At 40.9% G+C, this 17399-nt stretch overlaps 1 protein-coding gene across 7 annotated transcripts in view; it reads left to right on the top strand.

Annotated features, from left to right (window-relative positions):
* The window catches only part of LOC146973387 (protocadherin-15-like), a 236431-nt gene that overhangs the window by 126042 nt on the left and 92990 nt on the right, over positions 1 to 17399 (top strand). For all 7 annotated transcript variants that reach the window (XM_085799889.1, XM_085799888.1, XM_085799886.1 and 4 more), the window contains 7 exons: positions 1472 to 1627; positions 2652 to 2771; positions 2889 to 2999; positions 5139 to 5309; positions 12848 to 12956; positions 13076 to 13188; positions 16408 to 16614. In XM_085799889.1, the coding sequence (XP_085656015.1) occupies positions 1472 to 1627; positions 2652 to 2771; positions 2889 to 2999; positions 5139 to 5309; positions 12848 to 12956; positions 13076 to 13188; positions 16408 to 16614 (987 nt within the window). The remainder of the gene's footprint in view (positions 1 to 1471; positions 1628 to 2651; positions 2772 to 2888; positions 3000 to 5138; positions 5310 to 12847; positions 12957 to 13075; positions 13189 to 16407; positions 16615 to 17399) is intronic.

Genomic DNA, 17399 nt, shown 5'->3' with positions numbered 1-17399 from the left:
TAAAAAAACAAAAACAAAAACATATTGTGCCATGAATGAGAAAATTAGTTGTATCAAGAGGTTGTGGTGTGTATTCAGTCACAAGTCTTCTTTTAGCTTCACAACATTGGTCTGACCCTTGTGTCGTTTTTGCTCTTTGCTTAAAAAAATGGAAATCTAAACAAATCAGGAGCAAGCAGTTTGTCAAAATTGTTTTGTTTTGTATGTCAGAGTCTAAATCATATTGGTAGGCCAGGAATATAGGAAAACAAATTTGAATTTGATTTTTTTTCCCACTACAACTACAAAGATATAAGTAAAAGTAAAAAAGAAGAAAAGTAACCAGATCTGTGGTAATTTGAGTCCAGAATGATAACGCACCCCCTAATGTTGAACATAGTAAGTGGCTAAATAAATTCAGGCATTCCTATCTGCGTCTGTATGTTATAGTATATACAGTTAAGTCCCCCAAGGTATCCAGCGCATAAGGATGATACAGTATAATGTGAAATGTGAGGTTAATGCTGATCTTTAGGTGTTTTGACTGCGGTGGGAAAGAAGCTGTTTTTGAAGTGGGTGGTTAGCTCATGTGGTCTAAAAGGAGGAAACTCGACTTGAAGCTACTAATGGGAATCTCAGAATCTCCCTATGTGTTTCTCAGAAATGTGGCCAATTAACAAAAGAAATGACAGTGGAGCAGAGCCTTCAAGAGTCAGACCTTTGCAGCTTGTAAGAAGGAGAGCGAGGAGAGAGAGGAGCAAGCCTGGCTGAATTACACCAAAGGGCAAGATCATCCTTGTTTCTAAATTGGGATTATGTCTGACAAGTAGTTGTGGCATCGGGACAAAATACTGCTATCCAATAAACATTTGAACAGACTGTGGCACAAGGCTCGTGGTTATTTGTTTGTTTGATCAGACGTTTTAATAATTTGTTTAACACACTATTACTACTAAAAAGCGAAATTAGGCTGCACAGGGCGGTTTAAAATAAAATAACAGGGAAGATTTGTTCACTCCAGCAATGTACAAGTAATATTATATAAGTATTGTAATTTAGAGAAAGACTTTCTTGTTATTTTTTAGATCGAGGCTGGATAAATTCTCTGTCAGGATTTGTGTTGTTCACTGAGAAACAAGTTCATTAAAGTTAATTGTTAGTGATTAGACCCCTGATGGATGCTTGTAAACAGACATTTTTTGCCAAAGCCTCTTTCCGCTCTTTCTTTTTGCATTAATTGTAGGTCTCTGAAAAGGTTCATTTGCTGTAGCTTGTTTACTCGAAGTTTTTAAAATAATGAAGGTCAGTGGGACCTTTGTTAGTATGCGTATTATACATTTTTTCTTCAAATAATGTTAGATACTGTTGGACAAAAGACATGTTTTACAACTTATTATGACCCCAGTCAGCGTCATCGGTGGGGAAAAGGGGAATTGGAAAATAACTTTCATTGTTATCTTTAAATGACAAGCCTTTCTTTTCTCTCTGTCAGCCTCCCAACTACATCATGACTATTGTGGTTCAGGTCCAGTGTACCAATGAGCTGGTTGGCACTGTCATTTTGCACGAGGTGCGCATCGTTGTGAGGGACAGGAATGACAACACTCCTCACTTCCAGCAGCCACGCTACTACGTCGCAGTAAACGAGGTAAAAAAGCAACTTCTGTCACCAGTTCAGCACGATTTGTGACTCAAAACAGTATTTGCACAATTTGAATGTTACTGTTGCATCTTTCCATTTTTTTTTATTATTTACATAAGTCAACTGGTGCAGGCTATTTCTTGGTTTCAGCACATTCATCCCCAGGTCCTCATATTAGATCCAGAAGGGAGGGCCTCGTTCTGTCTGACACAGAATCAATTTATACGATCGGTGGGTTCACCAAAGTCTGAGATTTCCAAATCCCACACAGAGTTCCTGAAGAATCGAACTAAGTCGTCCACTTAGGCTTTAACTTTTTCCCCCCACACTGAGGCTGCCAAGAAATACATTTTTATTGCAGCAAGTGCTACTTCTCTAAGTTATGAAGGTCAAAAGATTTGTTCAATAGCCTCAACTTTTTGCATTTGACACATATGTATTCAGTCGAGCTGGCAGGCAAGGAGAGCATGTTCTATATTCAGTTATATGCGTATATGGACAGCCGACCTGCATCGCCTGCAAAGGTTCATTACAATTCACCAAATCCTCTGACTCTACACTTAAGTGTTGTGAGATTAGAAAATAATTCCCTGCTGAGTTTGAGGCAGCTACGATTTTTGCCTCTGTTGTTCACACTGTACATTGTACATTGTAAGATTCTTGTCAGAGTGTGTTACCATAGCCATATGCAGTTGCCTGAACAGTATAGTGAGTCATTCTACATTGCTGTCAACATCTCCCCTGAACAAGCACTCCTGCCCACTGCCTGGTCCTGTGGACTTTGCTAAAGGCTCTGGGGAGCAGCAGTGGTTCTCATACTTACTTTTTGTTATTCTGTCAGCAGTGTGTGTGAGCCCGCAGACTGCTGCTGACTGCAACATTTTCCCTTTTTGATTTTTAGTTTTTATACTAATGGGGTGGAGTGGAGAGAGTAAGAGTTATATGCATGGGCTCTCTGCTGTAAGTAGATGTTGTACTCACAGGGGCTGTTAAAGCTGTTGACTTTTTCCACCTCTTATTTGTCCTACAGCTCACACCAGTTGGAACAACCATTTTCACTGGCTTCTCAGGAAATAATGGCGCTACAGACATTGACGACGGACCCAATGGACATATAGAATACAGCATCCTTTACAACCCCAATGACCCGGTATATAGAAAAGTCACACCATGATATACACCCTCTGCACCACTGTAAATTTCTTTCACAATCATGACTTATTGCTGACATCCCGGCCTGATCATATCGACCGTTTTTCTCTTTCAGGACTCCAACGGAACAGTGAGTGTCGCAAACACACTTTCAGGTCACATCATTCTGGCAGAGAGGCTCAACTATGAGGAGAGAACTCGCTACCTGGTTTTGGTCCAAGCCAATGTAAGTAAGCTTAGTGCTACTCTTTATTTTTCCTGGTTTCTACTGCAGTAGTGACCTTGGCGGTGAACAACCCTTAAAACCACCTAAACACACACCTCACAAAGTGCTTTGTATTGAGCAGCTGTGTCACACACACACACAAGAGTAGAGTTGTAGTGCAGGATTGGAAGACTGCAGCATCTGTTTTATTCCCACTTTAAGAGTCAGAATATTTCTGCTTCCGGAGTGTGTTTTTAAGTCAAGGTAAAAAAACAACAACAAACAAAACATTTTAGGTTTAACAACTTGTGAGAGAGGAATCCTTACTCCTTTTGACATATTAGCAAAAAAAAAATTGAGCTCTCTCAATTGGCAGTCAGTTGAAGGACATCTCACAAGTTGTTTAACTCTCATTTAACTAATACTTATTCAGAATTAGAGGATTAAATTCTCCAAGGTTTCATTACAACTTAATGTTTTTTCCCCATAAAAATTGATTGAAGCTGTCTTCAAGATGTTCTAAGATAAGCGTTTGCAGTCTGCATACACCAGAGCAGATTTGTATTTCCAAGTGTATTTAATCATGGCTTTTGCTTTGGGTAGGGGCTTTTCTCTCACACTGTCATGGGGCAACGTGGCCAAGAAAATATCTCAAACATGTAATCCTTTAATAATACCATGAAAGCAGTATGAATTAAAATGAAGGGACTTCTATACTCTTTCTGTGGTCCTTAGCCCCAGGCATGAGGCAGCAAATGTTTGTTGACTGAGAGCTACTGCAAGGCCACTGGCCAAGAATCTGATTTCAATTAGAGACCCAGACTCCGATCTAAGAATTTAGCATCTCGATGTTTCAGAGCCTTTTATTGTATGACACTGACTGGAGGGTTTGATTCAACAAAAACATGCAACAATTATCATGATATTAAATCATGCCCCACTGACTTCTTACTTAATCACTTACCTGAACAAGAAGTGGTCAGGTATTACGCTCTAAATCTCCCATTTTACTATAAAGTGATGCAAGGTTGTCACGTAGTTATTTTGTCTCTTATTGTTTACCCTTTCTGCATGAGTGAAAAAAGGACTCCCATCTTCTAGCCTTGCAAGTGGTCCTCCAGGAAATTTTCATTTTCTTTTAGAAGAGGGACATAAGAGTGGAGAAAGAAGAAGGCGTAATATTTACTAGAAGTCTGCCCTGCTTGTGTCAAGAGTTCAATTACACTGAAATCGCAACATTTCGAAGTGCTGTGCTCCTCACTTCTCGGGCCACCACTCTGAAAAGCAACACTATCTTTTAGGATAACTGTTGAAAAGATGTGTTTCATTACTAAGAATGATTTCCTGTAGATGAAAACGTTTAGTGGAACGTAGAGAAGAAGTGCTGTTCCAACTGGTGGTCCAATGTTGGACATATTACGTCTCGCATTGAAATACATAAACAGGTTGCAGCCTTTGCACCTGATAAACTCTCTGTCAGGTGTATTCATTTTTCATGTCGCAAAACATAAATGAATTCACAAACTGAACATTATTTTTATTTTAATAAACAAATTTTTGCTTGGAGATTTTATATCAAACCATGCCAAACCCTTTTTGAATTGTGATTTTCTTACTGCATCATGATAATACATTTATTTTAGTGATGCTGACTTGTGTGAAGGATTAAATCCACTGGTCCGGTGTTAAGCGTCTCTGCTCTGGAGCCACGGCTCGGCTGACGTTAACATAAACGGCCTTTCCTTCGTGAGATGTCCCATTATGCCCGACGAAGTTGTGTCATGAAGTTATCATGTCATGGCAGTTGTTGTGTTTATCTCGCACTCCATCAACGTTGCTGTTGCTGATATTGTATTGATGCACTGTATAAATATGCTCTGCTGAAAGAATATTTGAATTATAATTACCTCAAGATAAAAAAGTATTTTTCTGCCCTTTTCCTGCAGCCAAACAAATGAGGGATAAAAGCTGAATCAATGCATGACTGTGCGCTTCCATAACAACCACCAATGCACAATAGGTGCTAAAGAGCAGCTGCAGAGATCTTTTATGGTTTTAACATGTTATATTGATTTTAGCTCCGCTGGTGTCTGGCCTCAGTGCACAAAGCAACAGATCTTTTGGGAGTTTGAAGATTGAAAGCATGTGTTCGTCTTCCAGGACCGTGCTCCGTACCCTCCCAACAGACGATCAGCTACCACGACTCTGACTGTGGACGTTCTGGATGGAGACGACCTGGGCCCCATGTTCCTCCCTTGTGTTTTTGTGAACAACACGCGCGACTGCAACCCCATCACATACCGCGTTTCCATCCCTGAATTTACTGAACCGGTAAGAACCAGGCAGACAGGCAAGTGCAAACACAAGGTCATTGTAACAGAATACCTCCTTTTAATAGTATGTGCATATTTGTGTTTCGCAGGTTGTGTTCACTCAGTGAATCCATGCACATTATGCAGACATCGTTCAGATTTGTGCAACATTTTCAAACTCATGTTATGATGTTCAACCATGCCACCCTTTTTTAAATCACATAATCGTCTGCTTGCACCGTGTTTTTACATGCATACCTGGAAGTAGAGTAAGCTCTGCTGGTTTGTCTCAGCGTGGAAATTCTAGGGGCATTTTCTGGTCTGTTGGACCGGCAATTAGAGCTGAGGGCTGAGTTGACCTGGGATGACAGCAACACACCACTGGAATTCATAGAGGCAAGACAAAGAGAGAGAGAGATGGTGCAGCAGCTTAGAAAACAGGGTAACACTTTACTTGAAGGTCTCATCATAAGAGTGACATGACACTGTCATGAGAGTGACATGTCACAGTCATGAACATGTCATAAACATGTCAATGTCATAACACCCGGGTTTGTAGGGTTAGGCTTAGGGTTAACTGAATGACACTTAATAACAACTTCATGACATTGACATAATGTTTATGACATGTTTATGACTGTGACATGTCATGAACCGAAAAAAGATATGGAGTCTGGGATGAAATTCTCAATATCTATTCACATTTGATCTGTTTCTTTAAGAATCTACGATGGATATGCCACATATTTCTGCACATGCAAAATCAAATTAGAATAATCTGAAGTTAACTGTGCTGAATTCACAAATTTAACAGGGCTAGATTTGTAAATACCTTAATGTCCAAGCTTTTGGTTGTTTGTTCAGTTGCCATGAAAGTGTAGATGTAAACTTCTCATGACTTTTAAAGTTTAGGTTGAGAGTTAATTCTTCATCTTAGAAACAGTAGCTTCAACCTAATCTGTCACTACTTGGTTGCTCTCATGCTTTCAAGCATATAGTTCTCACCAGGAGCTGAGATGGGTCTAAACTAGACTGGATTGGATTGAAATGTGCTGAGGCACATTTGACTGGAGCAGTCTGGATTCAATTTGAATGGATCCACTGATTGGGTTGGAGAGAACAGTTCACTTTTAAGTGGAGTTTGCATGTTTTGCCATATATCATCACTTGGTTGTCCGTTGTTCACTCCCATTGAATTCGTACTGCACAAGTCCATTGACTCAGTACCATCTTATATCCATCCATCCATCCATCCATCCATCCATCCATCCATCCATCCATCCATCCATCCATCCATCCATCCATCGTATACTACTTATCCTTGTAGGGTTGTGGGGGCTTTTGAATTTGTCAAAAATGTGTATGCACTTGTCAGCATTTAGCTCTTGGAAGACTAAAAATTCCATAATTATATAGTCTTATCGTTATAATTACTTTAATTCTCTCCCTCAGTATAAGGCAGTGTATGTGTTAAATGTGAAGAAATTACTGTTGACAGATGTTAAAGGTTTGCAAACCAACGTATATATATCCATTGCCAGCACCGAATCGAGTTTGATAGAAATTATGATACGCCTGGCTGAGAATACTGCTGTGAAGGAGTATTGCAGAAAGACTGCCTATGGGTTAAGAGTGCTGTGCTGTCTTAAACATGGGAGCTTGAATGAATGAAACCGCACAAAAAGATAAAATTACATGGAAGGCTGTTATAAAGACAGACATGAAGTTGTATAGATGGTTGAAAAGATCAAGGGCTGCAAGTCTTATGAAGATGTACATGTTCAGTAGCCTACAGCAGCGGTCCCCAACCTTTTTATCTCCGCGGACCGGTCACCGGTGGAAAATTTTACCGCGGCCCGGCGGGGGGGGGGGGGGGCCGTTCTCTCGGGGGGTAGCGTACGTTCTCCTGTTTACATTACATGTAGGCCTACTGTATTAACAGGACTACACGTTCACATAGCCTAGTTTTCTCTTACGTTTACGTTCTTTGTTACAACTCACCATAATATAGTATCACAATAATAATATCAGTCATCCGGGGGTGATGCTCCGTCTGTCATCTCGGTTCCTGTCTACTCTGTCATCTCGTTTTGCTGCTGAAGCTGCAAAAAACTCCGTTTCACAAACATAATATGTTTGTAATGGAAGCAGGTTTTCAGTGCTTTTGTGGTGATCTCAGGATATTCTGCTTAAATCCAGAATGCAGGGAGAGAAGTTTTCTGTGAAGTGATGAAGCGGCAGAGAGCCGGCCGGGTCCCGCACACACATTGCGGAGCTTGGAGCATGTGAATCACCTGTTGCAATGAACCTGTAATTTAAACAGGACTCGTGTTTTTTCTTTTAGAACAGCTTTCTTCTTGTTGGAAAGCGTCGGGTCTTCTGTCGTCTCATTATTGAGTTTTTCCCGGCCCGGCGACGTGTGTTTTTCACTCTTTTACGTTTGTGCCTGCCTGTCAATTGCCTGTCAATTGCGCAGCACCGGCCGATGCACAAACGGAAGTGGCAACATTTTCAAAATAAAACGACCGGAAGTGTGAAATAGACGAAACAAACGATTTCATTTTTTTTTTTTCATTTTCATTTCATCTTTCTGCGGCCCGGTACCAAATGATCCACGGACCGGTACCGGTCCGCGGCCCGGTGGTTGGGGACCACTGGCCTACAGTACTCACTATAGTAGGAGGAGATGAGGGCAGCTGAAGTGAATTAGATTTGATTATCCATACTTCACATTCATAGTTTGCCCATATGATGTAGCCTAGCTATAAGTTATTAAGTTATGACTGATAAGCAGACTTGGGGAGTAACGGACTGCATACAACGCCGTTACGTAATCAGGATACAAAAAAAGAGTAGTCCGTTACAAGTACAGAAAAAAAAAACCCGTAATCAGATTACCGGTACTACATTTGATAAAAACGGAGATTACTTGACAGATTACTTCACATTTTAAAAATCAACCACAGGCTAGAGCGGCCGTAGAAGCCACTCGCCGTCTCGCTGTATTTCAGAGGAGAGGCACAGAGCTGCTCTCTTTTGCCCGTACGGTGTGTGTGGCTCATAGGTGTGGCTGAGGCTACGCTGCCTCATTACTAGTGTGAGCGGCACGTAAGTTCACGTTGCTTTCGTGAATTGTAAACACAGACGGCCCCCTCGGTTTTAGCGTCCAGCAGTTTAGCGGCTAATTCAACTGCAGTGATGGATAACTGTACCGGAGAGGCTCAACAACTTAATGAGCTTCATTTGAGGAACAAACGGCAGCTTTTACCTGACGGGAGACCAGCGCCTGAGCTACGGTAGCTAACAGCTAGCAGCTAGCAGGTTACAGACTTTCTCTCTCTCTCTCTCCCTCTCTTTCGTACACACACGCGCGCGCACACACAGCCCAGGTTGTCTGTCATATCTGTTGTAAACCTTGTAATAGTTTGTTGAGTACAGTTAACATTATTGTTGCTTCGGTTTGAGTGTGGATTAATTGTTAACGGTTTGTTGTGTAGCTAATGTGAGCGGTGGTCCAATATCACGATCCTATGAGGGTTTTAATAACAGCTGATCTGTGTACTGTAAGTTAGATGGCGTGGATTGTGATGAGAATGTGTTGCAATACACACTTTAAGACTTATCTGTGCAAGTGTAAACCATTGTTTACCTCAAACCTGTTTGTTGTGACCCCCCAACGTCGAGCGTTTATCCATTGTGTTTTATTTTGAAATTTAGCGGATGCTCGGTGAGTTTCATTTCCTGTTTCCTCTGCGTGGATTGATGCGTGATGGCTGCGTGACTGAATTTGCATGTTTGGAAGTAATCCAAAAGTAACTAAATGTAATCCGTTACATTACTTTAATTTTGTGGTACTTAGAGTTAGTTACGAATTACATTGTCTAACAGGTAACTTGTAATTGTAGGCTACTGGAATACATTTTTAAAGTAACCCTCCCTGCTGATAAGTATGCAGGACTTCAGTATTCAATATTTTTCAGTGGTGTGAAAAAATGTTGGTTGCTTTGTGTGTCTGACTACTTTCCCCCTGATGTACAGTGAAGTTACATTTAACTTACCCTTTATTGGATCTATACACACTTTCAAAAGAATGTCTCCCTATCACACTTTTTTAGTGTTTTCCAAAAAAAAATTGCTAGTGTTTAAGTTTAAGTGAGTCTGTTTCATAATATTTACCTCTCATTCCGTTCCATTTACTTTCCTCAAACTGTGCACAATATAATTTCAGATGTGTTTTTTATGGCTGGCCTACATCAGCTTTGCAGTTTTCAGTCAGATTTTGTTGTTCTCTGATTTTTCTCCATTCTGCAGTGTTACCATTATGCTAACATCTGTCCACAGGGAGATTTGTCTTCTCATAATTGATGAGTGTATTGTAATTAATCACAATGGCGAGACAGGCATTATTAAGTTGATCTGTATTTATTTTTTTACCCAGGGGGGATATAATGTGGGCTCTGGAGTCCCCTGGATAATGACTGCTGGAGGAGGGTATTATGGCTAATCATCATTGTGCAGAGCTAGAGGGATTTGATTTAGCGCACCTCCAGACATTGTAAAAGCGAGAGGGCTGGTTGGGGAGGGGTGTAAGGATTACTCCAGAGCTGAGGGATATAAATATACCCCCTCAGGGAGGGATTCTTCCTGCCAGAGAGCTGTTAGCCATGTGCCTGTCTGTGCAAGTTCGGCACAGGCTACTTAACATACTCACGCATACTGTATCAACCATATGGAGGCATTTTGCATAAGGAGAGGTTTTCATAAATGTGATGTGCTAGACATATTCACTTAGCCATATGTTGGCACAAAAGTGTAAACGAAGAGCTGGCTGGGTGATTAGCAGTGATGATGTCGGAGTATGCATGAGCAAGTAGCCTCCAGTTACACAAACATGTCGTCCTTGATGTGCAACTCTGTGAGTCATGTTAAGAAGCGTTCTGATGAGAAATCGATGTAATAGCTCTGGTAATTCAATGTGATACCCTAATAATTGGCCAGTGGGCTGTGGGTTATGCTGAGGCACAGGCCTTCATCAGGAATTCTGGCGATTGAATGGATTAGAAATTTATTTTTAGATTTACAAGTCCCTATAGTGAATGCCAGGCGGCCTTGTTTTGAATTATACGGCAACACACGACCACTGCTGACCGTAGGTAACTGGGCAGGTACGCACATGGAGAAACAGTGGGCCTGCTTTACCTGACTGATTACCAATAACCTTGCTTCCTCATTCCCTCACCTCCTCTCTTATTATCATTGTCTATAAATGTAATAAACACACACACAATAGATGTCGGAGCCTTTTTGCACACATGATCTATTTATAGAATTACTGTGTTAGCTGACCCTGTTACCAGCTCTTGGAGCTATGCCCACAGGGAATCTGCCCGCTCCCTCTGATCAGCCACTCTGTACCTGACACACACACATACAGGTCCATATGTTTGAGGCCACGTCTAATGGCAGGTGGTACTCACAAGACTCAATATTTCATAATTCTCACTGTCTACCATCCCCTGCCTGCAGTCAAGGCCTCACAGCTCAGAGGAATGTCAATTCGATGTGCCCTCACTCCTTTAATTAGCTGTCAATTAGTGCAAATGAGTAAACTCTTCGCCTAATTAAGCAAAGCCACCAGGCAGCACACATATACGGGCAATTGTGTAAGCAGCATGAAAAAACGCAGCTAACAAACTCCTTCTGTAACACGAGTGCTGCTTAATGATCACATTGACACATGCTGTGATCAGGGACCTGCGTGCACGTGCATGTGTGTGTACTGTATGTCTCTATGGAGTACAAGGAAAGGTGAAGTCACACACTTTGTCATGGTGGAGAATTGTTTTGCTGAATCATGTTTTATTCTATGCACATATATAGCTTATAGAGGCTATGTGCCAAACAGGTATATGTAGGACATAAATCCTCTTAGCCCATTTCTTCATTTTAGTTTTATACCTCAGTGTCACAGCTACACTGTACAAATACACCATGACACAAGCACTTAGCCTGTTAGGACCTTGAATATTCCAACATCTCTAAGTTTAATGGGAGATTCAGATCTGTGGATTCACTGCAGAGCCAGCTTGTGAATGAATTTCAAGGGAACAACAAAACATGCCATTTTAGTTACTTACATGTAACAAATTAAGACTTTGCATTTAAAACATAGGAAGAGCTTACAAAATAGCATGTTGTTAAAGAGTTAACCACCCAACACCGCAAGTGTAGCTGGAGGAAACAGTCAGCCAATTAATCCTTGACAATGTTCTAATAATGTAATTGTAATGTTGATATCAAGTCGAATGTTTCATCTAAAACTATTTTTTCTGAAATGTAAGAATTTGCTTCACTGCTTTTGTTTTCACTTATTGTAATGATTTTAATTATTTTCTAATCATTTTTAAATTGGGCCTATAGTGTTTGGACACAATTGTCAAGGTGTCACTTTGGGCTCCTGGTAACTGGGATGAATGTTTCTCATTTACTTTCAGGATTTTTTCAAACCAAACAACCAATTAAATAATCACCATAATGAAAATAATTAGTTGCAGTCACATTTTGTTAAAAATTAGCTCTATGTTAATCAGCTACAGATGGAAAATAATCTTCACACTTAATTAATGAGTAATAACAATGTAATCATGTAATGATTTGATGGCGTAACACTGAGACGGGGCATTTTTCTGTATGCAGAAGGGCAAGGGCACTATACTATAACTTCCCCTCGTTTGTTCCCAAGCTATAGCACAACTTTCACTTGTAATTGGGTATTTTATCAGTGTGTTATTACTACTTTTACAGGGTGTAAATGCTTCCTCTACCAGTGCCATTTTAGAGTTGGGGTTTTCCAGCCAACTGGTTTAACATATGAGATATAATCTTATGGTGAAGTTTAGTTGGCTTTTTATTTTCACACTTCACAGCCAAAGTAGGTAGATAAGGATTATTGTTGTTCATTATAACTTACTCTGCTGCTGCTCTTCCTTTCTTGTCTGTACTCTGCTGCTAGATGCATTTTGATTTTTCTGATTTACCTTCTCTCCTCTCAGCTTTTCAGCCTTTTTTGGTTGTTGTTGTTTTTCTTTTCTTTTTTCCGCTGTTATTCATGTGAGACGAGTCGGCAGCAGCCCACTGCTGGCTGCCTCCGTGTTTAAACAGTGATAAAGACACAAACATAAACAGTAAGCCAGTGGACAGAACTGAACGGCCACACAGAACAAATAAAACGAATAAATATACTCAGAGTAGTCATCAGAGTTTATTTTTTAAAAATAGCCTATAACATACATGACCTCTTAGTAGAATTGCTGTGTTTACTTGTCACCAGCCAAACAATCAGTCTGACATCCTGAATCGCCACCCCTTTTTAAGATCCAGTATTTGCAGCTTTAAAACACTTGAATTCCTGTCTCTGCATAATGATTCCCTCCAAGTTATTCTTGGAGACAATATCTGCTCAAATATAAGCTGTAGCCACACCATAAATAGAAAAAATGGATTTGTGTCAGTTTATCTTGCTGTGTTGTTGACTGACTCTCCAACCTGTTGTTGCAGAGCAAACTGAACCCACTGAATGTGACCCCTCCAATCCGGGCAGTGGACATGGACAGAAACATACAGCCCCCATCAGACAGGCCTGGCATTCTTTACTACATCTTGGTTGGTAGGTTCATTACCTTAAACTCCACTGATTTCGCACATTCAGTGTTCTTTGAAACAGTTTGTGTTTGTTGATTTGAGCTGTGCATCCACATCTGTAACAATTCTTATGCATTATTGCAGGTCATCCAGTTACATATCCTGAGTATTTCTCCCTGAATAGAACCACTGCAGAGCTGCGGGTGCTTCAGCCTATCAGCAGGGACTTCTATCAAAGGTTCACGCTCATCATCAAGGTAAACAAGAAAAGAAAAAAAGAAAAGAAAAATCAATTTGCCTTACTCATGCGTTTTTATTTTATTAAGGGTTACAGGACATCGCTTCTACTGATAGCAAGATTTTCTGTGTCACTTTTAATTAAGCCTAAAACCGCCACAAAAAAGATCTCTTCAGTTCTTTTGTAATAAGAGGTCACGAATCGGCTGAACAGATTATAGAATTACAGCAAACAAAAATGAAGCTGTCAGTGCTGGTATCTCTCACTCCTGCAAGGGTGATGAAACAAAACATGCATGAATTACATCTCCTGAATGAGATGGAGACCGATTATCTTCATCAGAGTTCAGCCCAAGGTAGAGTATTGATTACTCCTCTGGCCCTGCGTTGGAAAAACAAGGTTGTTTCATTAGATGTCTCAATTCAGTCTTAATATTTTTGATTTACTTGTGTGCCACAAGTAAATGTGTCAAGTTTTACTCATATCTGGGTAACTTTAGCATGCACCCTTACCTGCTTCACATAGATAACCTCAGTCCTGAAGACCATTAACCTTATCTGTAGCTGCTTTGGAGATGGGGGTGAAAAAGATATTATGATTTATGGACTTTGCAGGAGGATGGGCTGCTGCACTGTCATGAATCCTAATTTAGAGCAGAGTCAGGTATTGCCTTGGTGCTGCTGGTGCAGAGCAGCAGTGCAGATGAACTTTCCATCCACCCGTCACTAACCTCTAGACACCTCTGAGCGCTGTGTAACCTGCTGTTTACCAGGATAGCTGGGGAGCAAAGAGATGAGAGGAAGTGCTGATTTCCACAAGAGGAAAGGGAGATTGATCGTATGAGGGGCATTTTTGCATGTCTTGAGAGGATTGTGCATAGCTAGAGGAAGGGAGACAGTTCAAAGGGGAGCAGGAAAAGACCAAGATAGATAGTGAGATCTGTGTGGATGATAGTGGGAGCCTTATCTACCTGATTCATAAAGGTGGAGGAGCCATTGCTTTGGGACTCACAGGAGGAGGAAAGTGAGAATTAGAATTTGGTATCTTGAGAGTGCTCAGCTGCAGCACAGTTTGTGGTCTACATAGCTAATCCTAGATACAAACCTAATCTACAGCATATTTTGTAAAGCACATCTGTTGTTCTTCAAAAGTCATCACTGATCCTGATGGAGCCATAACCACCGAGATGACGAGGATGAAATGAAGACAAGTGACAGAGGCAGATGGAGGTGGAGAGAGAGCGAGTGTGGTTAAAATGGAAAAAAAAAGACAGCGAAGAGATGCAGTATGACACTTTAAGGATGATGGAGTCACAACAAGAGAATCAAGACTGAGTGATAAACAGTGACTTTTGGTAGCAGCCAATCTCCTGCAGGCCTGTGTGTTGTTGCAGCGGAGCGCAGGTCATTTAGCACTGCCTCCAAGAAATAGGGAGCGCGCTAAAGAGCTAAATCACCAGGGAACACTGACTGTAATCCTACCACCACTCCACCACTCCACCACTCCATCCCCTCACCCCCTGTCTTTTCTCTCTCAGACAAAAATGTTTGTGAAAATGCAGAGAAAGAGAGAGCATCCAGGCGCACACTTTGTCAATCAAATGACAGCACTTTTCCCTCAGGTGTTTAAGTGAGCAGATTGCATCTGTGGGTCAGCGCAGTGTGGGTGTTCCTTATTATCACACAGATAAGGGAAAATGGTAGAAGATGTTTGGGGAAGATTGTGTGGCACAACATTGTGATGGCAATGAAAATTGGTATGAACCTCAGCTGCAGTGAAACCCAGCTGGATATTGCAAAAAGTGCGTAGCAGGGGTCTGCAATTGTAGGGTATACACAGGCAAGACAATAAAGCAGAAATTACAGAGTTTCTTGGCCCCTGCACTTTTAATATTTAGCAGTAGAACTACATACCTCTGTTACAATTGGTATTCTGCAACACAAGCCCAGTGAAATTGAGCTAATGTGCAGAATTAGTTCCAGGTCATGGCTTAAAGTGATGTCTCCTCACTCCCCCTCTCCATCTGTATTTTCAAAGCCTTAATGTTTCTGAAGGATCCCTGTGTGGGAGGCAATAGTGACACATGTGCTTAGGAGGGGAAAGATTGCACTGACAGCCTGACCACGCCACATCCATCTGGTTTGGTCTCACTGGGCTGTTGTAGTCAGACGCAACTTGGGTTACACTATAGCCTTCTTTTTTTATTGCACAGTTTGAATAGCTGAGACAACACACAATTTGATTTGTGGTAATGCGCTGTGTTACCTGTGCAGTCGGAAAATGACGGGGAAGCAATGTTTATGCTTGGTACAGTTCAGTACATGCTCCATACGTGACACAAATATGAATGCACATGAGTCAATATTTCAGTCCTGCATTTTTTGTGTTCAGCTCCTGGGATTCATGTGCGGGCTGTTGTAACATTTGTTATGTCCAGTTATTCTGAATCTCTAGGAATTTATAATGTTTTATAGATAACCAAAGTCTATTGATTTCATGCAGTAAGAAGGGAGTTGTGGAGAGTAAGGCAGGTTTTCCAAAGACTTGATTAGTAGAAAGTTCAGCATTTTTTTTACTTTACTGTTGATTCCACGCTTTTACACACTTACAAGGTCACATGAGTTTTGTTCCATTGCTTTTTTGCTGCATTTCTGTTTTTTGAAGGAGGATATTAACATGTTGGAGAGATAAAGAGGGATTTGGTCATTTAATTTCCGCACACGCTTTTAGGCAAGATAGAGGCACTGTACTGTACAGGAAGACACCAAAATAGGTTCAGCTCATTTTGCACAGTCAGCAGTGTAGACAGACCAAACTGGAACCAAGTGCTCCGACACTCCTTTACTAGTAAAGTGTTTCATTTTGGCATTGACTCAGATATTTCCTTTGAGCCTCCTTCAATCATTGGTCAACCATTTGACTGAGTAGCAAAAGGCACTAATTACTGTCTCCCCCCTACAAATGAGAGTATTTGCGTTAAGTGCCCTGGTAATTACTGTGGCCTAATCCTAAGTGGACCCCTGATTGAATTTAGTCAATGTAGCTTTTTTGTAATTGAAATGACACTCAGAGATATTGTGCCTTTCTGTCCTCGTGCCTGCATAGTTGGGGCGCCATAGCCCTGAGTGTGTTACTCTCATCATCCAACTCATTATTAGTGCTTCTTAATATATTTCCAGCAGGCTGGGTTTTATTTAATAAATGTATGACTTCTTGTGTCTTACCCATTGTTTTCCAGGCTGAGCAGGACAACGGTCACCCCCTCCCAGCCTACGCTGACCTAATTGTCGAAATCCTGGATGAAAACAACCAGGCACCATATTTCCAGTTTGCAACCTATCAGGGCTACGTGAGTGAGTCTTCCCCTGTGGGTACGACGATCTCAGCCAGTGCCAACCTCAGTGCTCCCCTGGGAATCATAGCTCTGGATAATGACATTGAAGAGGTAAAGAGAGGAGAGCCTTTGTCATCCTATGCTCACTGTTGCCAACACTTTACACATGCCTACAAACACAAAGCACAAAGCACTTGTAGTGCAGTGATTAGATAATATTGATTAAACATCCACGTGTATTCATGGCTTTATGTTGTGTTCTCACAGAAAGTAACACATTCATGACTTTTTTTTCCTGTTTAATTTTTTTCCCCTTGTAGCTGGCTCCTGGTGATACACCTGTAGGTAAAGGGGTTGATTTGAAATGCAGTGAACATACAAACACACTCACATTGTACTATAGGGATGTCCAGATCAAGTTCAAGCTCTAATCTCAGAGACAAGTTTTTCTTTTTTTTGGTAAATATTGCATATCCACCGATATTTGGTTTGATCTAATTTTCATGTTTCATTGCATAGTACAGCTCTGTGCACACTTATTAGCTTAAAAGGAGGCCCGCATTCATATCAGCAAATGGTTCAATTTAGGGATTTGATAGCTTAATAACTCTGCATTAAATCTGCATTACAGCTTTAATTGGTTTCTTACCGTATTTGGTTTAGTGTCCTCGAGTATTTTGAGAAAGAAAGGTCAGTGTGGAGTTGAGGCAGGATTTAGGCAACTTCAATCCATATGAGGATTAAATGCATTAGTTTAGTTTTGTTTGTTTGATGTGCTCGAAAATCACAGGCTTTGCCCACTGTGGCAAGGTGTCAGTGTGTATATTTATAATGAAAGCTTTTTCTCACTATGCTTCACCTTGGAGAGTGGTGTATTGACACTGAAATGGCTTTCC

This window comes from Trachurus japonicus, chromosome 15 (genome assembly GCF_045865225.1).
Source record: "Trachurus japonicus isolate A0001 chromosome 15, Traja_1.0".
NCBI lineage: Eukaryota > Metazoa > Chordata > Actinopteri > Carangiformes > Carangidae > Trachurus > Trachurus japonicus.
This window is presented reverse-complemented; position numbering and strand designations above follow the sequence as displayed.